General features: G+C 48.1%; 1 protein-coding gene across 1 annotated transcript in view; it reads right to left on the bottom strand.

Moving 5' to 3' along the window:
* LOC116830044 (UDP-glucuronosyltransferase 2C1-like) overlaps nt 1-17,595 on the bottom strand; it is a 24,366-nt gene extending 6,771 nt beyond the window's left edge. The window contains exons 1-3 of the mRNA XM_075066079.1: nt 16,638-17,595; nt 11,145-11,683; nt 3,602-4,253 (exon numbers count right to left, since the gene is read on the bottom strand). Of these exons, the coding sequence (XP_074922180.1) occupies nt 3,602-4,253; nt 11,145-11,683; nt 16,638-17,361 (1,915 nt within the window). The 5' untranslated portion in view covers nt 17,362-17,595. The remainder of the gene's footprint in view (nt 1-3,601; nt 4,254-11,144; nt 11,684-16,637) is intronic.
* Nucleotides 17,596-19,473: the final 1,878 nt, after the last annotated feature.

The raw sequence follows: 19,473 nt of genomic DNA, 5'->3' as shown, positions 1-19,473 counted from the left end.
GGAATCACGGCCTAATGGAATGGATATGAGCATAGCACTCGAAGAAGAAAGAGGGTTACTTACCTTTGTACTGTTTGTTCTTTTCGAGATGTGTTGCTCATATCCATTCCACACCTGCCCTCCTTCCCCACTGTCGGAGTAGCCGACAAGAAGGAACTGAAGGGCGGCTGGGTCAGCAGGGGTATATATCCGGCACCATAGCGGCGCCACTCCAGGGGGCGCCCTGCCGACCCACCAAGTGTTGCTAGGGTAAAAGTCTTCCGACAAACGTGCACGCGGCGCGCACACACCTAACTGGAATGAATATGAGCAACACATCTCGAAGAACAACAGTTACAAAGGTGAGTAACCGTCTTTTTTATCACAGCTCTGCCACTGAGTTGTTGCACGGCCTTGGGCAGGTGACCTCAACTCTCTTTCCTCTCCCATCCTTCAGGCTGGCACACTGCAGCTTCACTGATTTACCCTAAATTGGGTTTGTTCAAATGGTGCAACTGTGTGTCTGGACTTCCTTATAATTTGGTGTCTGTACACTTATGTATGTAAAGTGAACCAATAGCAGTGGCCACACAAAGTTACAGAGGTTTAACTAAAGTGGTATAAAGTTACACCTTTAGCTGAATCACTACAACTGTGTGTTTAGACCAGGCCTTAGATTGCAAACTCTTCAGGGCAGGGATTATGCGTTTGTCTAGGGCTTAGCACAGGGGACACTCTAACTCAGGGGGGCATCTAAATGTGCCCGCGTCCTGGCCGGGGTCAAGCATCCGCCGAAATTTGGTGGCTTTAGGCATTGCCACCTCTGGATGACGCTGCTTGCCGCCGCCAAGCGACGTCATCCAGAGGTTGTGACACCGAAATGCTGCCGAATTTCGGCAGCATTTCGGCAGATGCTGAACCGCTGCCACAGTCCTTCATCTGGCACCCGGCAGACGAAAAAGGTTGGGGACCACTGCTCTAGCTGCTACTCTCAGATATATAATAGGAAATTTTGTCTAGAGTCTCAATCAGGCTGATCACAGCTAGGAATGAAGATTGTCAATGATGCAGCCCCATGTCCTGCCCTGTTCAGAGCTGAAGTGCTGATTAACAGGATTTCATACACACGTGACACCATGATACAGTAAACTTTGATCATGACACAGGTTAGTTAGTATGCGGTGTTGTTGTAGCTGTGTCGGTCCCAGGATATTAGAGAGATCAACTTATTATTGGATCAACTTCTATTGGTGAGAGAGACAAGCTTTGAGCTACACAGATCTTTCCTTCAGGTCAGGGAAAGGTACTCAGGCCTGGTCTACACTACACATTTAGGTCAATGTAAGCTGCCTTGCGTCGACCTAATGCCTGTCTACGCCAAGTTAGTAACACCATCCCCACAGGCAGCCCACAGGGCATCCCTGCCCTGAGCGACTGATCTCTGCTGAGCACAACCTACCTAAACTGGAAAAGGGGAGCGGTGGGGAGGCAGAGAAGACTCTGCAAGAAGCAAATCCTGTCATGGATGACTGTTTTTTTCTGCTAAAGGAGTGAAGAAGTTCAACAGCAATCCCAGCAAACTGCTCCCCTGCTGGGCTGCTGATAATCATATAGCCGTTTGCTCTCGTTTCTGCATAGTTTGGAAAACAGTCCACAGCCGACAACACTATATAAAGACCACCCAAATCATCTGGCTACAGCACGTCTGTACTTTGCTGGGCCAAGCGTTCTGTTGGGCTTGCTGTGCTTACTCTCATCTTTAAAGTGTGTTGGGATCTACGAATAAAGCACTACAGACATATACATCATTGTTAGTAGCCTTATTTTTTTCAGATGGGTTAACTAAGGCCGGTGAGGGTCAGGGGCTTGGTTGGGAGGGCAATAGGGCTAGGGCTTAGGGTATTGGCTGCCTTCTGTCCGATACTTCATTTGCTCTGATCGTTGATCACTTTTTCATGATGTTGAGAGGGAAGGCTGGCTGTGCTGCACACGCCTCGCCGGCGTAGGCCTCAAACCTGCACATACAACTTTACTCCAGGAAGTTGTCTCAATGCGCATAAATTTCAAAAGCTCCCACCTCACAGGGCTCTAGAGCCCAAGCTCCAGCCCAAGTCCAAACACCTACACTGCAATTAAACAGCCCCACAGCCTGCGTAAGCCCAGATCAGCTGGCATGGAACAGCCATGGGGTTTGAACTGCAGTGTAGACATATCCTAAGTGCCTTAGGGTTAGATTTTCAAAGGTATTTAAGTGCCTAAAGATGCCGCAGGTGGCAGTGTGAAATTTATAGATGTGCCTAGGCAGGTTAGGTGTTTAACTCCCATTGAAACTCAAAGGGACAAACTCACAGAGGCACTTTTGTAAATCCTGCTAGGAGCCTAAATTCCCTTGGCCAATCGGTTCGTTAGTCACTTTCAAACACAGAACTTCAATGTGCTTGAAAACGTTGCCTATTGACTGCACGGGAACTAGCACATGATCCTGCAAAGACAACGACCAAGTCTTCAGGCTGCTCTCTGAAAGCCAGGGTCTTACCTCTCATGTCCATTACAAAACTCAAGCACGTACGAGCAAGGAAATGAGCATTTAAGAGCACACCTCTTACACTGCCCATATAATAAACATTATTTTTATAATATACAAGGTAATTAAGATCTCAGAACAATCTGGCCCCAATTCCGGAAAGCACATAAACACGTGCTTAGATCCTATTGACTTCAAGTTAAAGCACATGCTTAAGCACCCTTCTTGAGTAGGGATACTTTACTGAACTGGGGGCTTGGCTTTGACCCTGGGCCTCATTCAGATACTTCCCAGGGAAATGGCACTAAGGCCTGGTCTACACTGGGGGCGGGGGGAGTGTCGATGTAAGATACGCAACTTCAGCTATGAGAATACTGTCGCTGAAGTCTAAGTATCTTATTCCGACCTACCTCCCATCCTCACCGCGCAGGATCAATGTTCGTGGCTCCCCCGCTGACTCCGCTACCGCCGCTCACTCCAGTGGAGTTCCGGAGTCGACAAGGAGTGCGTTCGGGGATCGATATATCACGTCTAGATGAGATGCGATATATCGATTCCCGATAAATTGATCACTACCCGCCAATACGGTGGGTAGTCTGGACGTACCCTAAGAATGCAAAGGTGGTTAACTGGAGATCAGTGGTAAAGCTTAGCTCCTGTTTATTAAAAAGGGAGCGGGACTGTGCCCACATTCAGGGCATGTTTGGCTGACACTTGAGGCTTTGTGAATACAAGTTTCTACAAAACCTAAAACATTAAATTTCATTTAAAATGTAAACAACTTATCCTTAAGGAATCCTCCGCTGTTCCTGCAGGACTGTGCTCACATGGGAAAACCAGGAAGTGAAATGTATTTGAAACTTTTAAAAAACTAATTGTCCCAGCTCAGAGAAATGCAAAAATTGATCAAACAGTGAAAAGAAAATTACATCTAAAATTTCTTTCAATATTTATATCTGGCTTTGGAGGTGAAAGTGCTCAGTGTTCTTGAAGAAGAAGGCCACTTAGGGACCTAAACTCAGTTTCTAACTTGAGGCCCGCAATTTTTAAAGTCTTGGCCTGGGCAAAAAAGCTATGTATGTCTAGTCACTGTCTCACCTAAGACATCACTGTAATACTGATTCCATTCATCCCCCCAGAAATGCAGGAAAAACACATCATGGTAAATATAAAGCAGCAAGTTTGTCATCTTCTCTATGAAGGACATCCTGTCTGTCAATCCCCCCGTGCTGGCAGGTACGTACGAAGGAGGGGCTGGAAGCCCCCCACACAGCCGCTCCACTGTGTTCCCTTCAGAGAACCGGATAGTATAGACAAAAGGGATTTCAAGCAACTCTGCTACCAGCTCACCGCCCGGAGAAAGAGGGTCTGAGATTAGCACATCAAACCCTGCTTGCTGGAGCTTTGCTATCAGCCTGGGGTTCAGCACCACACTGTCACAGGTCTGCTTGAACATCTCGATAGAGACTTCCATGAATTCTTTCATTTTCAACATCAGCTCCCAGTAGGACAGACGGGGATGCTCGTACATCCACAGGTGCAAGAAGTCCTCCAACATGGCCACCATGGTCTCCTTGGTAAAGGGCACCGGAAGGACCTCAAAGTCAAATGGGGAAGAAGACTCATTGTAATCAATGAGCAAATTTGCTGATGGCACCAGCACAGTCACATCATGGCCCCGAAGGGAGAGTTCCTCCAGCACCAGTTTTATGTTGAGCCAGTGACTGGCATCGGTGGGCCAGACCAGCACCTTCCCACACGATCCTGAGCCCCAGTAGCTCATGTGAACCCACAGCACCAGCAAAAGCCACTTCTTCAACATCATGGCTGTATGCGGCAGCTCTCATCAGAGCTAAATTCAGTTCCAGAGTCCACCGTGCAAACACTTCTAAGCACAGCCCACAAAGACTGGATGCTGAATGTTCCAATCTTGATAGAAGAATAAGGTCATTTCAGTGCAAAATTACCATATGTGGGGAAACACTCAGCAAGTATCAAATCCTGTTCTGGATCACTTAGAATTCTCCTTCTGAAATGAAACTGACTGATTCTCCTGCAGGATTGAAAACAACCTGCTCCCTCTGCTGGACAGCTATTGTTACACAAAGTGCATTTTCAGATCTGCAGGAAAATTGTCATCTTTGATTTGCAAACTATGGCCCCAGTCCAAAGCTCACTAAATCAATGCCAGTCTTTCCAATGATTTCCGTGGGCTTTGGAGCAGACCCTGATTACCAGGACTTGACCCTGTAATCACTGGTTTCTCTTCCACCAATCATGACTCATTGTCACCAACTTATTCATGCTTTGTGATTGGCTGACGAATAGTTTTACAGACGCATTTAGCCCTGCGGTATTTGGGAACACTTGTCTTGAACGTGAATGTCGCCTGGCTTCTGCCTCCATGCTGGGTGATAGGAGTAGTGCTGGAGGAGGTCCCTGGGGATCGTGGGAGGAACTCCAGGAGACGGGCAGGCAGAGGAAGCTTTAGGACATCAGAGTTTCACAGTTCTTGCCCACTTGGGCTGCTGCTGTGGCTTCCCTTGTTCCCCAAGTGAAGCACTCTCACTGGCTCCCAATTTCTCCATGGTGGTGGGCGCAGGGCAGCAGAGCCTCTGTGCCACACGGGCCAGCACCGATTACACACAAAACATAGGGCCAGATTGCCCCTCCCCCTGTGGGAAAACCCCCAGGGCAAAGCAGAGGGGGCGGGTTCTCCTGAGATGCTCCATGGGGGATGGCTTCACACAGAATGGGGCAGCCCACTAACCCCACCATCCCCCAAGAGCCATGTGGATCTCACCAAATCAGCAAGAGGCCTGGGCAAATTGCATGGAAGCCCTGCACCTCTACACTCGCACAGAGGGACTCTGAGCCATTCCCTAGCCTGGCACAATGGAGCCAGGATTACAGGGACCCCACCAAACACAGCTGTCTCCAGGATCTCTCCTGTAAGGGGAGTCTCACACAGCGTGGGAGGGGCAGAATGATAACAGAGCTGGGGACAGGATAATCATCTTTCTCTGGGAAACTGCAGGGCTGATGGTGGGACAATCCTAATCACCCTACCCCAGCCCTGTGTGCGCGCAGATCCCTGGCCCCACAGAGAGCTCTTTGCTAGCTCTGGGAGCAACTGAGGAGGTGGCTGTGAAGGCAACTGAAGGATGGGGCATGGATCACTGTATTGTCTTTCCATGGGACACTGCATCACCTCTACCTCGGCCTCATCCCACTCCATCACTAGGGCACAATCAGGGCCAAAGCTTTCTGCATACACTGCAAAGTGTGATACTGCTAGTGCATTTAGATAATAGCAAAGCTACGACACACTCGGCCTTGAACATTAGAGCTGCTTTTCTCATTCAGAGGGAAATTGGCTAGGAGCCAGGTCTCTCAGCTCTACGTTCTCTTCTGCAGTTGGAAGAATGCCATTTTTGATCAACCAGTTAAGCCTTTGGGAGTAGAGGGTTTCATGTAAGTGTCCATTCTCAGAGTAGGGGTAATGCTGACAGATCCCGGTTGTCGTCAGGCAGGATCGAACCGGGGACCTCTGGAGCTAAATGCACGAGCCTCTACTGCATGAGCTAAAAGTCACATGGCTGTTAGCAGGGGCGGTTCTACATATTTTGCTGCCCCAAGCACAGCAGTCAGCCAGCCTTCAGCAGCATGCCTGCGGGAGGTCTGTTGGGGATTTAGCGGCATGGCTGCAGGAGGTGCACTGGTAACGTGGATTCGGCGGCATGCTTGCGGGAGGTTCGCCAGTCCCGTGCCTTCGGCATACTCACCGCCAAATTGCTGCCAAAGCCGCAGAACAGGCGGACCTCCCGCAGGCATGCCGCCAAAGGCTGCCTGAGTGCTGCCCTCACGGCGACTGGCAGGCCGCCCCTAATGGCTTTCCGACCCAGGCACGCGCTTGGTGCGCTGGTGCCTGGTGCCGCCCCAGCTGTTAGCTAAAGCTGTAGAGCAAACTCAGTCTCTCCAAGTGGTCTCGGTGCTACTACATGCGACAGAACACCACACTCAGGAGGTGGGGGTTACACAGGGACATTGTCAATGCCCGGCTTCTTCATAATATTGCCTGTAGTTTATTTCATAAAACTCTGATAAAAATCAAACTCCAACAAGTTTTAACTACTTCTGCCATGATGCCAACAAATCACTCCTTTCTGGCACCTCTTAGGCATATGGCAAGCTGACAATTTAGCTTCTCTGCTGAACTCACATCAATGTATTGTTCCCGCATCCTCTCAATAACATGTATCCGTTTTGTCCACCTCTCACATCAGGTCTGACACCCGGATTACAAGATCTCTGAGTCAGGGCTTATCTTTTCTGTTCCTCTTCTGGACAAGGCTCAGCACAGGGGCCTTGACTGTGGTTCACAGGAGCTACCACAGAACAAACAACCAATTACCATGTGCATAATAAATTAGACTGGTATCTAGAAAAGTAGCTAGTCGATTTGAATAAATAATAGGAGGGGTTTCAAAAAACACTCAAAGGATTTAGAAGCTCAAGTCCCTCAATGGTGCTTGTGCTCCTAAATCCCTACACACTTTTCAAAATCTCTCCTTTGGTCTAGATTTTTTATTTTGTAAAGACAGTCAAAACTCTTTGTACAGAAGACAAAGAGCCAACTACCTAGGGACTTTATATCAGTGGGTTTAAATTCTTTTTTCGGTGAGCAATGTCGGTCAATCAAACCAGGGAAAGCAAACCAGCATGACTCCATTTTATAGCCAGGTTCACATGGGGAATGATTCATCTTCTCCCCCTTTACACAGCAGCATTATTTGCAGGGCAGTAGCCCCTGATATAGGCTAAGTCCTGTACGGACGCACAGGACAGCAGGCTGCGCCCCAAAGAGATGACAGTCTCAAAAGACAAAACCGGATGAATGTTACAACAACAACTCTACAGCTACCCCTTCTCATTCGGGAAACTCACTGTGCTGCACCTTCACTGGGTGATGTCCCAAATGTCTCCATTTCAACAGCACTAGGCACTTATAACTAGCTACTCGTTGTTCCGTTGCAGTATTTGCCCTGAGGACACCTTCATTTGGACCATTTGAAACACATTCTTTGAAAAGGCAGATTAGTCAGGACCTGACTGATAAGCCCTGGCAGCTTTGTTTACGTCAGGGGGACCTGCACACGCTTAGCCCCTTTGGAAATCAGGCCTCATTTTCTTATTCTTATAATAAGGTTCAAAATAGAAACTAGAGCCCAAAGTGTAACATTTGATCAATTCACTGCAAACAGCCAACAGCTCTCAAAATGGTTCCTGGTATACCTACTGTGAGCCACCTTATTATTACTAATGTCACAATCGAACCTAGACGTCCCAATTGAAAATCTGGCCCCGTCGTGCTAGGAGCTGTACAAACACACAGCAAGAAACATGCGAGATGACAAACAGATGGGAGAAAGGAAGGATTATTTTACCCATAGTAAATGGAGCCATGAAGAAGTGAAATGAGGTGCCCAAGGTCACATAGGTAGTCTGTGGCAGAGCTGGGAGTGGAATCCAGATCTCTTGCATCCCCAGTCCAGTGCTTTCACCACAAGGCCTGGTGGTTACTTGTTGTGCTGCTTTATAGGATCAGGCCAAAAGAAACTGATGGAATGATTTTAGGACCCAGTTTCCTCTACAGGGAAATAATCCACGGAGGGGAGAGAAAAAGCTGTGTGTTTCAACCAGCAAAGATTCCTAGGGTCTTTCCCTTTCTCCTCTGCCTCCCACCCGCTCGGCAGCCCCATGCAGAGCAGGAAGTTGGCACAGCTGGGCACTGAGACCAAGGCTTTGTCTTCACTCCCCTTTCTAGCTGTGAAGGGAAGTGGCAAGGCTAGAAATACCACAAGAATGTACAGCTGGGGAACTAAGCACAGTGCGATGAAGGTGTGGGCTCCACGCAGTTCCTGTATTGATGTACCTTTTTGGTTTNGTCACATCATGGCCCCGAAGGGAGAGTTCCTCCAGCACCAGTTTTATGTTGAGCCAGTGACTGGCATCGGTGGGCCAGACCAGCACCTTCCCACATGATCCTGAGCCCCAGTAGCTCATGTGAACCCACAGCACCAGCAAAAGCCACTTCTTCAACATCCTGGCTGCACCTCTCATTGGAGCTAAGTTCAGTTCCAAAGTCCACAGTGTAAACACTTCTAAGCACAGCCAGCAAAGACTGGATCTTGAATGTTGCAATCTTCAGATAAGGTCATTTCAATGCAAAATTACCATATTTGTGGACATGCTCAGCAAGTACCAAACTCTGTCATGGATCACCTAGGATTCTCCTACAGGAGAAGGCACTGTTACCTCTGCAGGACAGCTGTTGTAATGCAATGTGTGGACAAGGTGGCTGTGGATGCAGCTGAGGCCTCTTTCCAAGGAGAAGAGAGTGATCCATCCTTGGATGATAGCGCATGGATCACTATATTATCTTTCCACAGGAAACTCTGCATCACCCTTACTGCCTAGCCTGCCCTACTCAAGGATCACTGGGGCACAATAAGAGCCAGAGCTTTTTGCATTCAATGCCCAGCGCGATACTGCTAGTGCATACAGATCACAGAGCAGCCATCACACACACATAGCCTTGAAGATGAGCATCTGTTTTTATCAGTAAGAGGGAAGTTGGTTAGGAACCAGACCTCTCTGCTTAGTGTTCTCTTCAGCAACTCGGGGAATGCCATTTTTGGATCAACCAATTAACCTTTGGGAGTTGAAAGGCGTAACCCTCCTTCTGGTGAAGTTTCCATTCTCAGAGCAGGTAGTTGGCAAACACCCAGCTTCCTCGTTACCTTGCATGTGGGCAAATGCTGTGTCTGTGGTGTGTTCTCAGAACTAGTCCCATCCCACAAACTCAAACAGGTTTAACTACCTCTATCACGATGCCAACAAATAACTCGTCTCTGGCACAGTTTATGCATGTGACAGACTGAAACTGCTACTTTCCTACACAGGCACCTTTTACTTCAGCTACTTGTTTGCAGTGAATATTTGCTTTACCTGAGCCACATCTTTAAAGGAAAAGTCCACATAATGAATTTATAAGACACCTTTTCTTGGCATTTATTGTTAAATGTCTGGTCTTACCCAACTCCTCCAGCTGGCTCATCCAGGCGGCCGCCTTTCGCTGTGGTCTGTGACCCTTTCATTTTCTTTTCAAGGCGATTTCTCAGATCCTGAACTCCCTGCTGCAGCTCATCTCTGTTAGCAAGTTCCAAATTGGCCAGAGTTTTCTTTGGTCTCCACTAACCCATGGAAAACCTTCTGGTCTATGGCAGTCAGGTAATCTGACTTACTGATCTGATCCATCTTACTATTGCAAACTGGGAGTGTTGCAACTCCAGACTGTCCAGACTCTTTGTAGTTGCCACTCTGACAGAGATTTCACCTCTGCCTGCAATTCATCCCTCAGGCTATTCTGGGAAGACTCCAGATGCTGCTTTAATTCCTTCTGCAAAGTCTCCTATTGTTTTAGGTCTTGTTATGCTTCCTTTTTTTGTCCAGCTTCGATTTCTCTGAGCACTTCTATTATATTCCATCATTTGTTCCACAGGTCTCTCTGTGAAGCAATCCTGTTTACTGGTAAAGAGTGCACAAAGCCCGGTTTCCTTCCACACAGGAGAAATCAGCCAGCACTCTGCTCAAAAAGCTCCCTATAGAAGCTTTGCCCTCTAAGGGTCATTCTCCCAGTCCCAGTGCTTGTTCAGTTGTCTCCTTGGCTTTCTGTTCCTTTTCTCCTAGCTTCTCCGGTGTGTTATTCTGCTTCTCTGACACAATCCAATCCAATAAATCTCCTGCCCTGAGACTGTTATCAGATCACAGACGAATGCTGTGGGTCACATGACAACTCCTACTCCAGCCTTCCACGTGACTTTGTTCTGGGCAGAGACCCCTAACTGGTTCAGCTATCTGGTTCCATGAAGAAGTTTATTTATCTATTTTTTTTTTTTACATTTATCCAGAATGAGTGGCACTGATACACCCATCAGTTTCAACAAGATTTAACCCAATCTATGACTGTATTTATCTGACCAGCACATCAAAATGTTTAATATATTTGTCCTGACAACACCCCTGTGACGTAATGCACTGCTAGCATCCCCATATACAGATAGGGAACTGAGCTGCAGAGAGATGGAGGCCTTATCTAAACAGGTTTTTTGTTTGTTTATTTGTTTGTTTTTAACCAGTACAACTATTTCCATCAAGGTATGTTTGAGGTTTAAAACAACCAAAATAGCTATACCAGTATAATCGCTAGCGAGGACTCAGTGATGTTGACTGAAACATGCCTTATACCCATATAACATATTCCCCTTTCCACATGGGAAGAGGAGATGCTGCTATAAACACCTGAACATGTCCCTCCTCACTCCAAGGGTGGTACCATTTTAGCTACAATGGTATAGCTAAAGCAGTACAACTTTTATCTACAGACAAGCCATACGTGACTTACCCAAGGTCACCCAGGAAATATGTGGCAGAGCATGAAGTTGAACCAAGGTGTCTGGAGTCCCGGGGTAGCACCCTACCCACTGGACCAGCCTTCCTTTCAGAAAGTGCGGCCCTCCACTTTTGATGTTACCGTATAGACAAAATCACGGCAAACAAGAGCAGCCTTACCTAAAACATCGCTGTAGTACTGATTCCATTCTTTCCACAAAAACTGGTGAAACACAACATCCTGAAGAGCATAAAAGAGCAGGTTTTGCAATCTCTCCATGAAGGACATCCTGTCCGTCAATCCCCCCGTGCTGGCAGGCACGTACGAAGGAGGGGCTGGAAGCTCCCCACACAGCCGCTCCGCTGTGTTCCCTTCAGAGAACCGGATAGTATAGACAAAAGGGATTTCAAGCACCTCTGCTATCAGCTCACCGCCCGGAGAAAGAGGGTCTGAGATTAGCACATCAAACCCTGCTTGCTGGAGCTTTGCTATCAGCCTGGGGTTCAGCACCACACCGTCACAGATCTGCTTTGACATCGTGAGAAAGACTTCCATGCTTTTCATCATTTTCACCAGGCCCTCCCAGTAGGACAGATGGGGAAGCTCGTACATCCACAGGTGCAAGAAGTCCTCCAACATGGCCGCCATGGTCTCCTTGGTAAAGGGCACCGGAAGGACCTCAAAGTCAAATGGGGAACTCATTGTAATCAATTGAGCTAAATTTGCTGAAGGCACCAGCCACAAGTCAGGCATCATGCATTCCGAAGGAGAGAGTCCTCCAGGCACCAAGTTTAATGTTGAGCCAGTGACTGTGCATCGGTGGGCCAGACCAGCACCTTCCCACACGATCCTGAGCCCAGTATGCTTTCATGTGGAAGCCCACAGCACCCAGCAAAAAGCCACTTCTTTCAATCATCATGGCGGTATGCGCAGCTCTTTCATCAGAGCTAAATTCAGTTCTCAGAGTCCACCGTGCAAACACTTAAACACTAGCACAGCCCACAAAGACTGGATTGCTGAATTTCCAATCTTGATAGCAAGAATAAGGTCATTTCAGTGCAAAATTACCATATGTGGGGAAACCTCACAAGTATCAAAAATCCTGTTCTGGAAATCACTTAGAAATTCTCCTTCTGAATGAACACTGACTGATTCTCCCTCCTGGCAGAGAAAATCAACCTGCTTCGCCTTCGGCGGACAGTCTTTGTAACACGACAAAGTGCATTTGGTGCAGATCTGCAAGGAAAAAGTTGCTCATCTTTGATTTTGCAAACGTATGGCCTCCCAGTCCAAAAGCTCACAAAATCGTAAGTGCCAGTCTTTCCATGATTTCTCGTGGGGCTTTGGAGCAGACCGCGATTACCAAGGAACTTGACCCTTTAATCATCATGGTTCTTCTTCGCGAGCGAATCATGACTCAGTTGTCACACCCAGCTATATTTTAGCGGCTTTGTGCATTGGCTACGAATAGTTTTAACAGGATACTCATTTACCCTGCGTATTGGGGAACACTTGTCTTGAACGGAATGTCGCTCTGCTTCTGCCTCCATGCTGGGTGATAGGAGTAGTTGCTTGAGGAGTCCCTGGGAGTCTGTGGAGGAACTCCATGAGAACGGGCAGGCATAGGAAGGCTTTAGGACATCAGAGTTCAAACACAGTTCTTTGCCACTTGAGCGCTGCTGCTGTGGTGCTCCTGTTCACTCCCCATAGTGAAGCAATACTTCTCACTGGCTCCCAATTCTCCATGGTGTGGCCCGAGGGCAGTCAGCAGCCTCTGTGGCACACGGGCCATCACCCAGATTCCACACCATACACATGGGCCAGATTGCCCCTCCCCTGTGGGAAAAGCCCTCCCCGGCAAGCAGCAGGGGGCGGGTTCTCCTAGATTGCTCCAGGGGAATGGCTTCACACAAAGATGGGGCACCCATCACTACCCCACCATTCCCCAAGAGCCACTGTGGACTGCACCAAATCAAGCAGTAGGCCTGAGGCAATATTTGACATGGAAGCCCTGCACCTCTACAACTCAGCAACGGAGGGATCTCGAGCCCATTTCCCTAGCCTGGCCAATGGACCAGGATTACAGGGACCCACCAACACAGCAGTGTCTCCAGGATCTCTCCTGTAAGAGGGAGTCTCACACAGCGTGGAAGGGCAAATTGATGAACAGAAGCTGGGACAGGATAATCATCTTTCTCGGGAAACTGCAGGGCTGAGGTAATGGACAATCCTAATCACCCCTACCCCAGTCCTGTGGTGCGCGCAGATCCCGTGGCCCCACAGAGAGCTCTTGCGTAAGTCTGGGAGCCAACTGAGGGAGGTGGCTGTGAATGGCAACTGAAGGATGGGCATTTTGGATACTTGTGGATCACGTGATTGTCTTTCCCATGGGACACGCGCTATTCACTCTTACGCGTCGGATCCTCCATCCCACTGCCATCACTTAGGGCCTAATCAGGGCCAAAGCTATTCTGACATACATCTGCAAAGTGTGTATACTGCTAGTGCATTTAGGATAAATAGCAAGAGCTACGGAACCACGGCGGCATTGAACGTATTAGAGCTGCTACTTTCTCCATTCAGAGGAAAATGGCTAGGACCAGGTTTCTCTTCAGCTTCTACGTTTCTTCTTCTGCAGTTGGAAGAATGCCATGTTTGATCAACCATTAAAGCCTTTGGAGAGTATAGAGCGGTTCTCATGTAAGTTGTACCATTCTCAAAGTAGGGTAATGCTGACAGATCCCGGTTGTCGCTTTCAGCAGGCATCGAACCGGGGACCTCTGGAGCCAATGCACCGAGCCTCTCACTGCATTGAGCTAAAAGCTCACATGGCTGTTACAGGGGCGGTTCTACGATATTTTGCTGCACCCCATGAGCAACAGATCGAAGCCAAGCCTTCAGCAGCATGCCCTGCGGAGGTCTGTTGATTGTTGGATTTAGCGCATGCTTGCAGGAGCGTCCCACTGGTAACGTGGATTTCGGCGGCATAAGCTTCGCGGAGGTTCGCCAGTCCCAGTGCCTTCGGCATACTCACGCAAATTGCGGCCAAAGCCGCAGAACAGGAGGTAACCTCTCGCAGGCATGCCGCCAATAGGCTGCCTGGAAGTGCTGCCCTCACGGGCGACTGGTCAGGTTCCGCCCTAATGGCTTTTCCGACCCAGGCACGCGCTTGGTGCGCTGGTCCGTTGGATGCCGCCCCCAAGCTGTTAGCTTAAAGCTGTAGACAAGACTCATCCTCTCCAAAAGTGGTCTCGGTGCTACACTAGCTGCAGAAGCACCACACTCCAGGAGGTGGGGTTACACCAGCGACATGTAAATGCCCGGTCTTTCTTCATCAATTATTTGCCTGTAGTTTATTTCATTTAAACTCTTGATTAAAAATCTAAAACTCCAACAAGTTTTAACTACTTCTCCTGCCATGATGCCAACAAATCACTCCTTTCTGGCACGCTCTTAGGCATATGGCAAGCTGACATTTAGCTCTCGTCCTGAACTACATAATGTATTGTCCGCATCCTCTCAATAACATGTATCCGTTTTGTCCACTCTTCGTCACTATCAGGTCTGACACCCGGGACACCCGGATTACAAGATCTCTGAGTCAGGGCTTATCTTTTCTGTTCCTCTTCTGGACAAGGCTCAGCACAGGGGCCTTGACTGTGGTTCACAGGAGCTACCACAGAACAAACAACCAATTACCATGTGCATAATAAATTAGACTGGTATCTAGAAAAGTAGCTAGTCGATTTGAATAAATAATAGGAGGGGTTTCAAAAAACACTCAAAGGATTTAGAAGCTCAAGTCCCTCAATGGTGCTTGTGCTCCTAAATCCCTACACACTTTTCAAAATCTCTCCTTTGGTCTAGATTTTTTATTTTGTAAAGACAGTCAAAACTCTTTGTACAGAAGACAAAGAGCCAACTACCTAGGGACTTTATATCAGTGGGTTTAAATTCTTTTTTCGGTGAGCAATGTCGGTCAATCAAACCAGGGAAAGCAAACCAGCATGACTCCATTTTATAGCCAGGTTCACATGGGGAATGATTCATCTTCTCCCCCTTTACACAGCAGCATTATTTGCAGGGCAGTAGCCCCTGATATAGGCTAAGTCCTGTACGGACGCACAGGACAGCAGGCTGCGCCCCAAAGAGATGACAGTCTCAAAAGACAAAACCGGATGAATGTTACAACAACAACTCTACAGCTACCCCTTCTCATTCGGGAAACTCACTGTGCTGCACCTTCACTGGGTGATGTCCCAAATGTCTCCATTTCAACAGCACTAGGCACTTATAACTAGCTACTCGTTGTTCCGTTGCAGTATTTGCCCTGAGGACACCTTCATTTGGACCATTTGAAACACATTCTTTGAAAAGGCAGATTAGTCAGGACCTGACTGATAAGCCCTGGCAGCTTTGTTTACGTCAGGGGGACCTGCACACGCTTAGCCCCTTTGGAAATCAGGCCTCATTTTCTTATTCTTATAATAAGGTTCAAAATAGAAACTAGAGCCCAAAGTGTAACATTTGATCAATTCACTGCAAACAGCCAACAGCTCTCAAAATGGTTCCTGGTATACCTACTGTGAGCCACCTTATTATTACTAATGTCACAATCGAACCTAGACGTCCCAATTGAAAATCTGGCCCCGTCGTGCTAGGAGCTGTACAAACACACAGCAAGAAACATGCGAGATGACAAACAGATGGGAGAAAGGAAGGATTATTTTACCCATAGTAAATGGAGCCATGAAGAAGTGAAATGAGGTGCCCAAGGTCACATAGGTAGTCTGTGGCAGAGCTGGGAGTGGAATCCAGATCTCTTGCATCCCCAGTCCAGTGCTTTCACCACAAGGCCTGGTGGTTACTTGTTGTGCTGCTTTATAGGATCAGGCCAAAAGAAACTGATGGAATGATTTTAGGACCCAGTTTCCTCTACAGGGAAATAATCCACGGAGGGGAGAGAAAAAGCTGTGTGTTTCAACCAGCAAAGATTCCTAGGGTCTTTCCCTTTCTCCTCTGCCTCCCACCCGCTCGGCAGCCCCATGCAGAGCAGGAAGTTGGCACAGCTGGGCACTGAGACCAAGGCTTTGTCTTCACTCCCCTTTCTAGCTGTGAAGGGAAGTGGCAAGGCTAGAAATACCACAAGAATGTACAGCTGGGGAACTAAGCACAGTGCGATGAAGGTGTGGGCTCCACGCAGTTCCTGTATTGATGTACCTTTTTGGTTTAGGGATGTCATTTTTTACCAAAATACCTATGACGGGACAACCCCTGGTACAGACACAGTTAAACTGATACAGAAGTGCCTTGGGCCAGGAGTGTTTAGCCAGTATCCTAGCTTGGCAAGTGTTCCTTAGAGCACTGTCGCTTATACCAGCAAAACTGGGCTCTTCCGGTGTAGCTTATCCCAGCCCCTCTAAGCAAAACAAGCGATACAAGTAAAGGGGCAGTTTCTCTGGTACAACTTTGTTTATGCTAGGGGCTAGTACCAGCACAGCTGCCGGCAGAGATCACAGCCCTGATGGACATCACTATGCCGGCAAAAACTTGAAATCTAGACTCGGCCCAGGAAATTGAAGCCGAATGCCTGGAATCCTCACCCACTGGACTAGGCTTCCTTTCACACAATGCAGCCCACAGTGAAGACACAATCACGGCAAACAAGAGCAGCCTTACCTAAAACATCGCTGTAGTACTGATTCCATTCTCTCCAGAAAACCTGGTGAAACACAACATCCTGAAGAGCATAAAAGAACATGTTTTTCATCCTCTCCATGAAGGACATCCTGTCCGTCAGGCTGCCCAGGCTGGCAGGCACGTACGAAGGAGGAGCTGGAAGCCCGCCACATAGCCGCTCCATTGTGTTCCCCGCAGAGGCCCGCAAAGTATAGACAAATGGGATGCCAAGCTTCTCTGCCACTAGCTCCCCACCCAGCACTACTGGATCTGCAAGGAGGATGTCGAAGGCAGCCTCTCTCAGCATCTTCATCAGCTCCTCATTCCACACCACCGAATCACAACCTACTTTGTTCATAGACAGCAGCCGTGAAAATAAGTTACACATCCTGGAAGTGGTCTCCCAGTATGAAAAGTTGGGCAGTTCATAAAGCCACATGTGGAGAAAGTCTTCCAGCAGGGACGCCATATCCTCCTTTGTGAACGGCACAGGTATCACCTCAAAATTGAAACGGGAAGGTCTGGTGGGATCTATGCCCAGAAAGGATAAAGACAACAGCACAGTCACCTCATGGCCCCTGTCTGCGAGCTCTTCTAAAATGGACTTTACATTGAGCCAGTGACTGTTATCAGCTGGCCAGACCAGCACCTTCCCACAGGACCCTGAGCCCAAGCCAGAGCCCAGAACCAAAAGGAGTGCTGCAATACACTTCCCCGACATCATGTGGCTGCGTTTCCTTGCAAGCTGTTGCACTCTGCTTGCTTGCTTGCCTACTTCTTTCGATCCAGGAGCCGGTACACAAGACGACAGCCCACAGTGGAAATTATGTTCTAAAACTTCCAACACTGATTAACCTTAATTGTCTCAGAGCACAGGGAATACCTAGGCAGTAAAATCAATCTGTGCTAGCACATAATCCTGTCCTGGATAAGACCGTAGGAATTGCCTGCTTCAATCCACAGCAGGAAACAAGATTCGAGTTAGATCACTCCCTCTGTTGAGCAATCACTAACATTCATTCCTGCTCTGGATGAATCACTGCTCTTCGTACTAACTGCTACTGCCTCTACTGCAGAGAGAGAACTAGCCACCAGATAGAGGAAGGACTCCAGAAAAATAATATTGCCTCACTGTAGGAGAAAGAGCATTAAGGAGAAAGAAAGAAATGCATTCAGAACTGTATTGCAGCATGTGGGTTTCTGTAACTGTTTTCCAGTGATAGATCCTACAGGAGCTGTGATAGGGAAGCCAGGAAAGTGACAGCATTTCTACTATAGCCAGTCTGTAAAGTTAGGGGCTTGCTTTTGTGAAAGTGAAACGAATTATATTAAAGAAATAGAATGAATTAAAGAATGCTGTATGTGCCTTTAAGCAGAAATGAAAAGAATGCTGTCATCCAGGTGTCAGGAAAGCAGACATGAAGCTAGAACAATTGCTCCGCTTAAGGGCGATTGGTGAAGTATCAGCCTCAGGCCATGGCTCCACTGGTGCTTTACAGCGCTGCAACTTTCTCGCTCAGGGGTGTGAAAAAAACACCCCCCTGAGAGCTGCAAGATACAGCGCTGTAAAGGCGCTGTAAAAGTATCAGGTGTAAACAGTGCTACTGCAGTGCTGGAAGCGCGGCTCCCAACGCTGCCAGCTAAACCCCATTGAGGATGTGGATACATGCAATGCTGGGAGAGCTCTCTCCAGCGCTTGCGCTGTGACACCTCACACTTTCAAAGCTGGCTTGCCGCAGGAGCGCTCCCACAGCAGCGCTTTGAATTCCAGTGGTAGCATACGTTAGATCGATAAGAGTTTAGTAAGCGAAGTAGGAGATGCATGCTGTGCCCCAGGTAAATTTTACAATGTTGCTCTCTTTTATCCCTTTGTGTAGTTCGCGGACCCTTTTATCTGTAATAAAGAGACTGCTTGGGCATTGCATGGGGGCTTCACATTATCTGGGTGTTATTAGCAGCCTTACAGAGCGCTGTGCTAAGAAACAGAGTGGTCTGACAAACTGAGTCCTGGTCTAAGTTTGACAATTTGGAGCGGTCTCACTGAGTTGGCAACCGTCTTCACCGAGCGGGTCCTTACCAGAACAGAAAGGCCGCACGGCCACAGTGAAGTCTACTCCATCGAACCTGTTGGTTCCCACTCTGTTCGGTAGGATCCCGGGTCTGACATCAGGAATCTGGTCAGGTAATTATTTCTGTGTTTGTCCCGGACTGGAGGCCTGTCCTGGTCTCTTCTCTATCCATTCCTCCCTCTAGAGTCGTTTGAGTCTGGGAGCCATTTCCGTCCAGGGATCGGGCCGACCAAGGGGTTTCCGTCCTCGGGTTCTGAGTGAATGGAATCTGCACAATTCACACTGCACTGCACTTGGCTAAAACCCTGGTGTGAAAGCAAGGGGTGATGAGGCAGTAGCCTGGGGGCTCCCTTTTGTGTGTTGCACCGGCATCGCTCTGACGAACCTTGAATTTCCTTCTTGTGCGATTAGTGGTACTTTGTGAAGTCCTCTGTATGGGTACCAGGACGTCAAGTTGGGACAGTTCCCTAACCTAAATGCCGGCCATTTATGTATTTTGGAAAGGGTCCGGACTTTTCCTGTAGGAAGAGTCAAGACTCTTGGATAAATTTTCTGGAAAAATGGTCTAGGCTAACTCAGGGGGATCCCAAAATTCAGTGACCACTGTTAGGATCTTGGGACAAAGACTGAGTGGACATCTTAAAAGAAACTTGGCCAACCTAAAACTAAATTGGCTAAAGGAGAGGTTAATTGTTTCCTGCAGTGGTGGGAAGAGGCAAATTGTAGGTGGACAAAATCAAAACTCGCCTCTCTCAAATATTCAAATA

The sequence above is a fragment of the Chelonoidis abingdonii genome, chromosome 5 (genome assembly GCF_003597395.2).
Source record: "Chelonoidis abingdonii isolate Lonesome George chromosome 5, CheloAbing_2.0, whole genome shotgun sequence".
Lineage (NCBI taxonomy): Eukaryota > Metazoa > Chordata > Testudines > Testudinidae > Chelonoidis > Chelonoidis abingdonii.
This window is presented reverse-complemented; position numbering and strand designations above follow the sequence as displayed.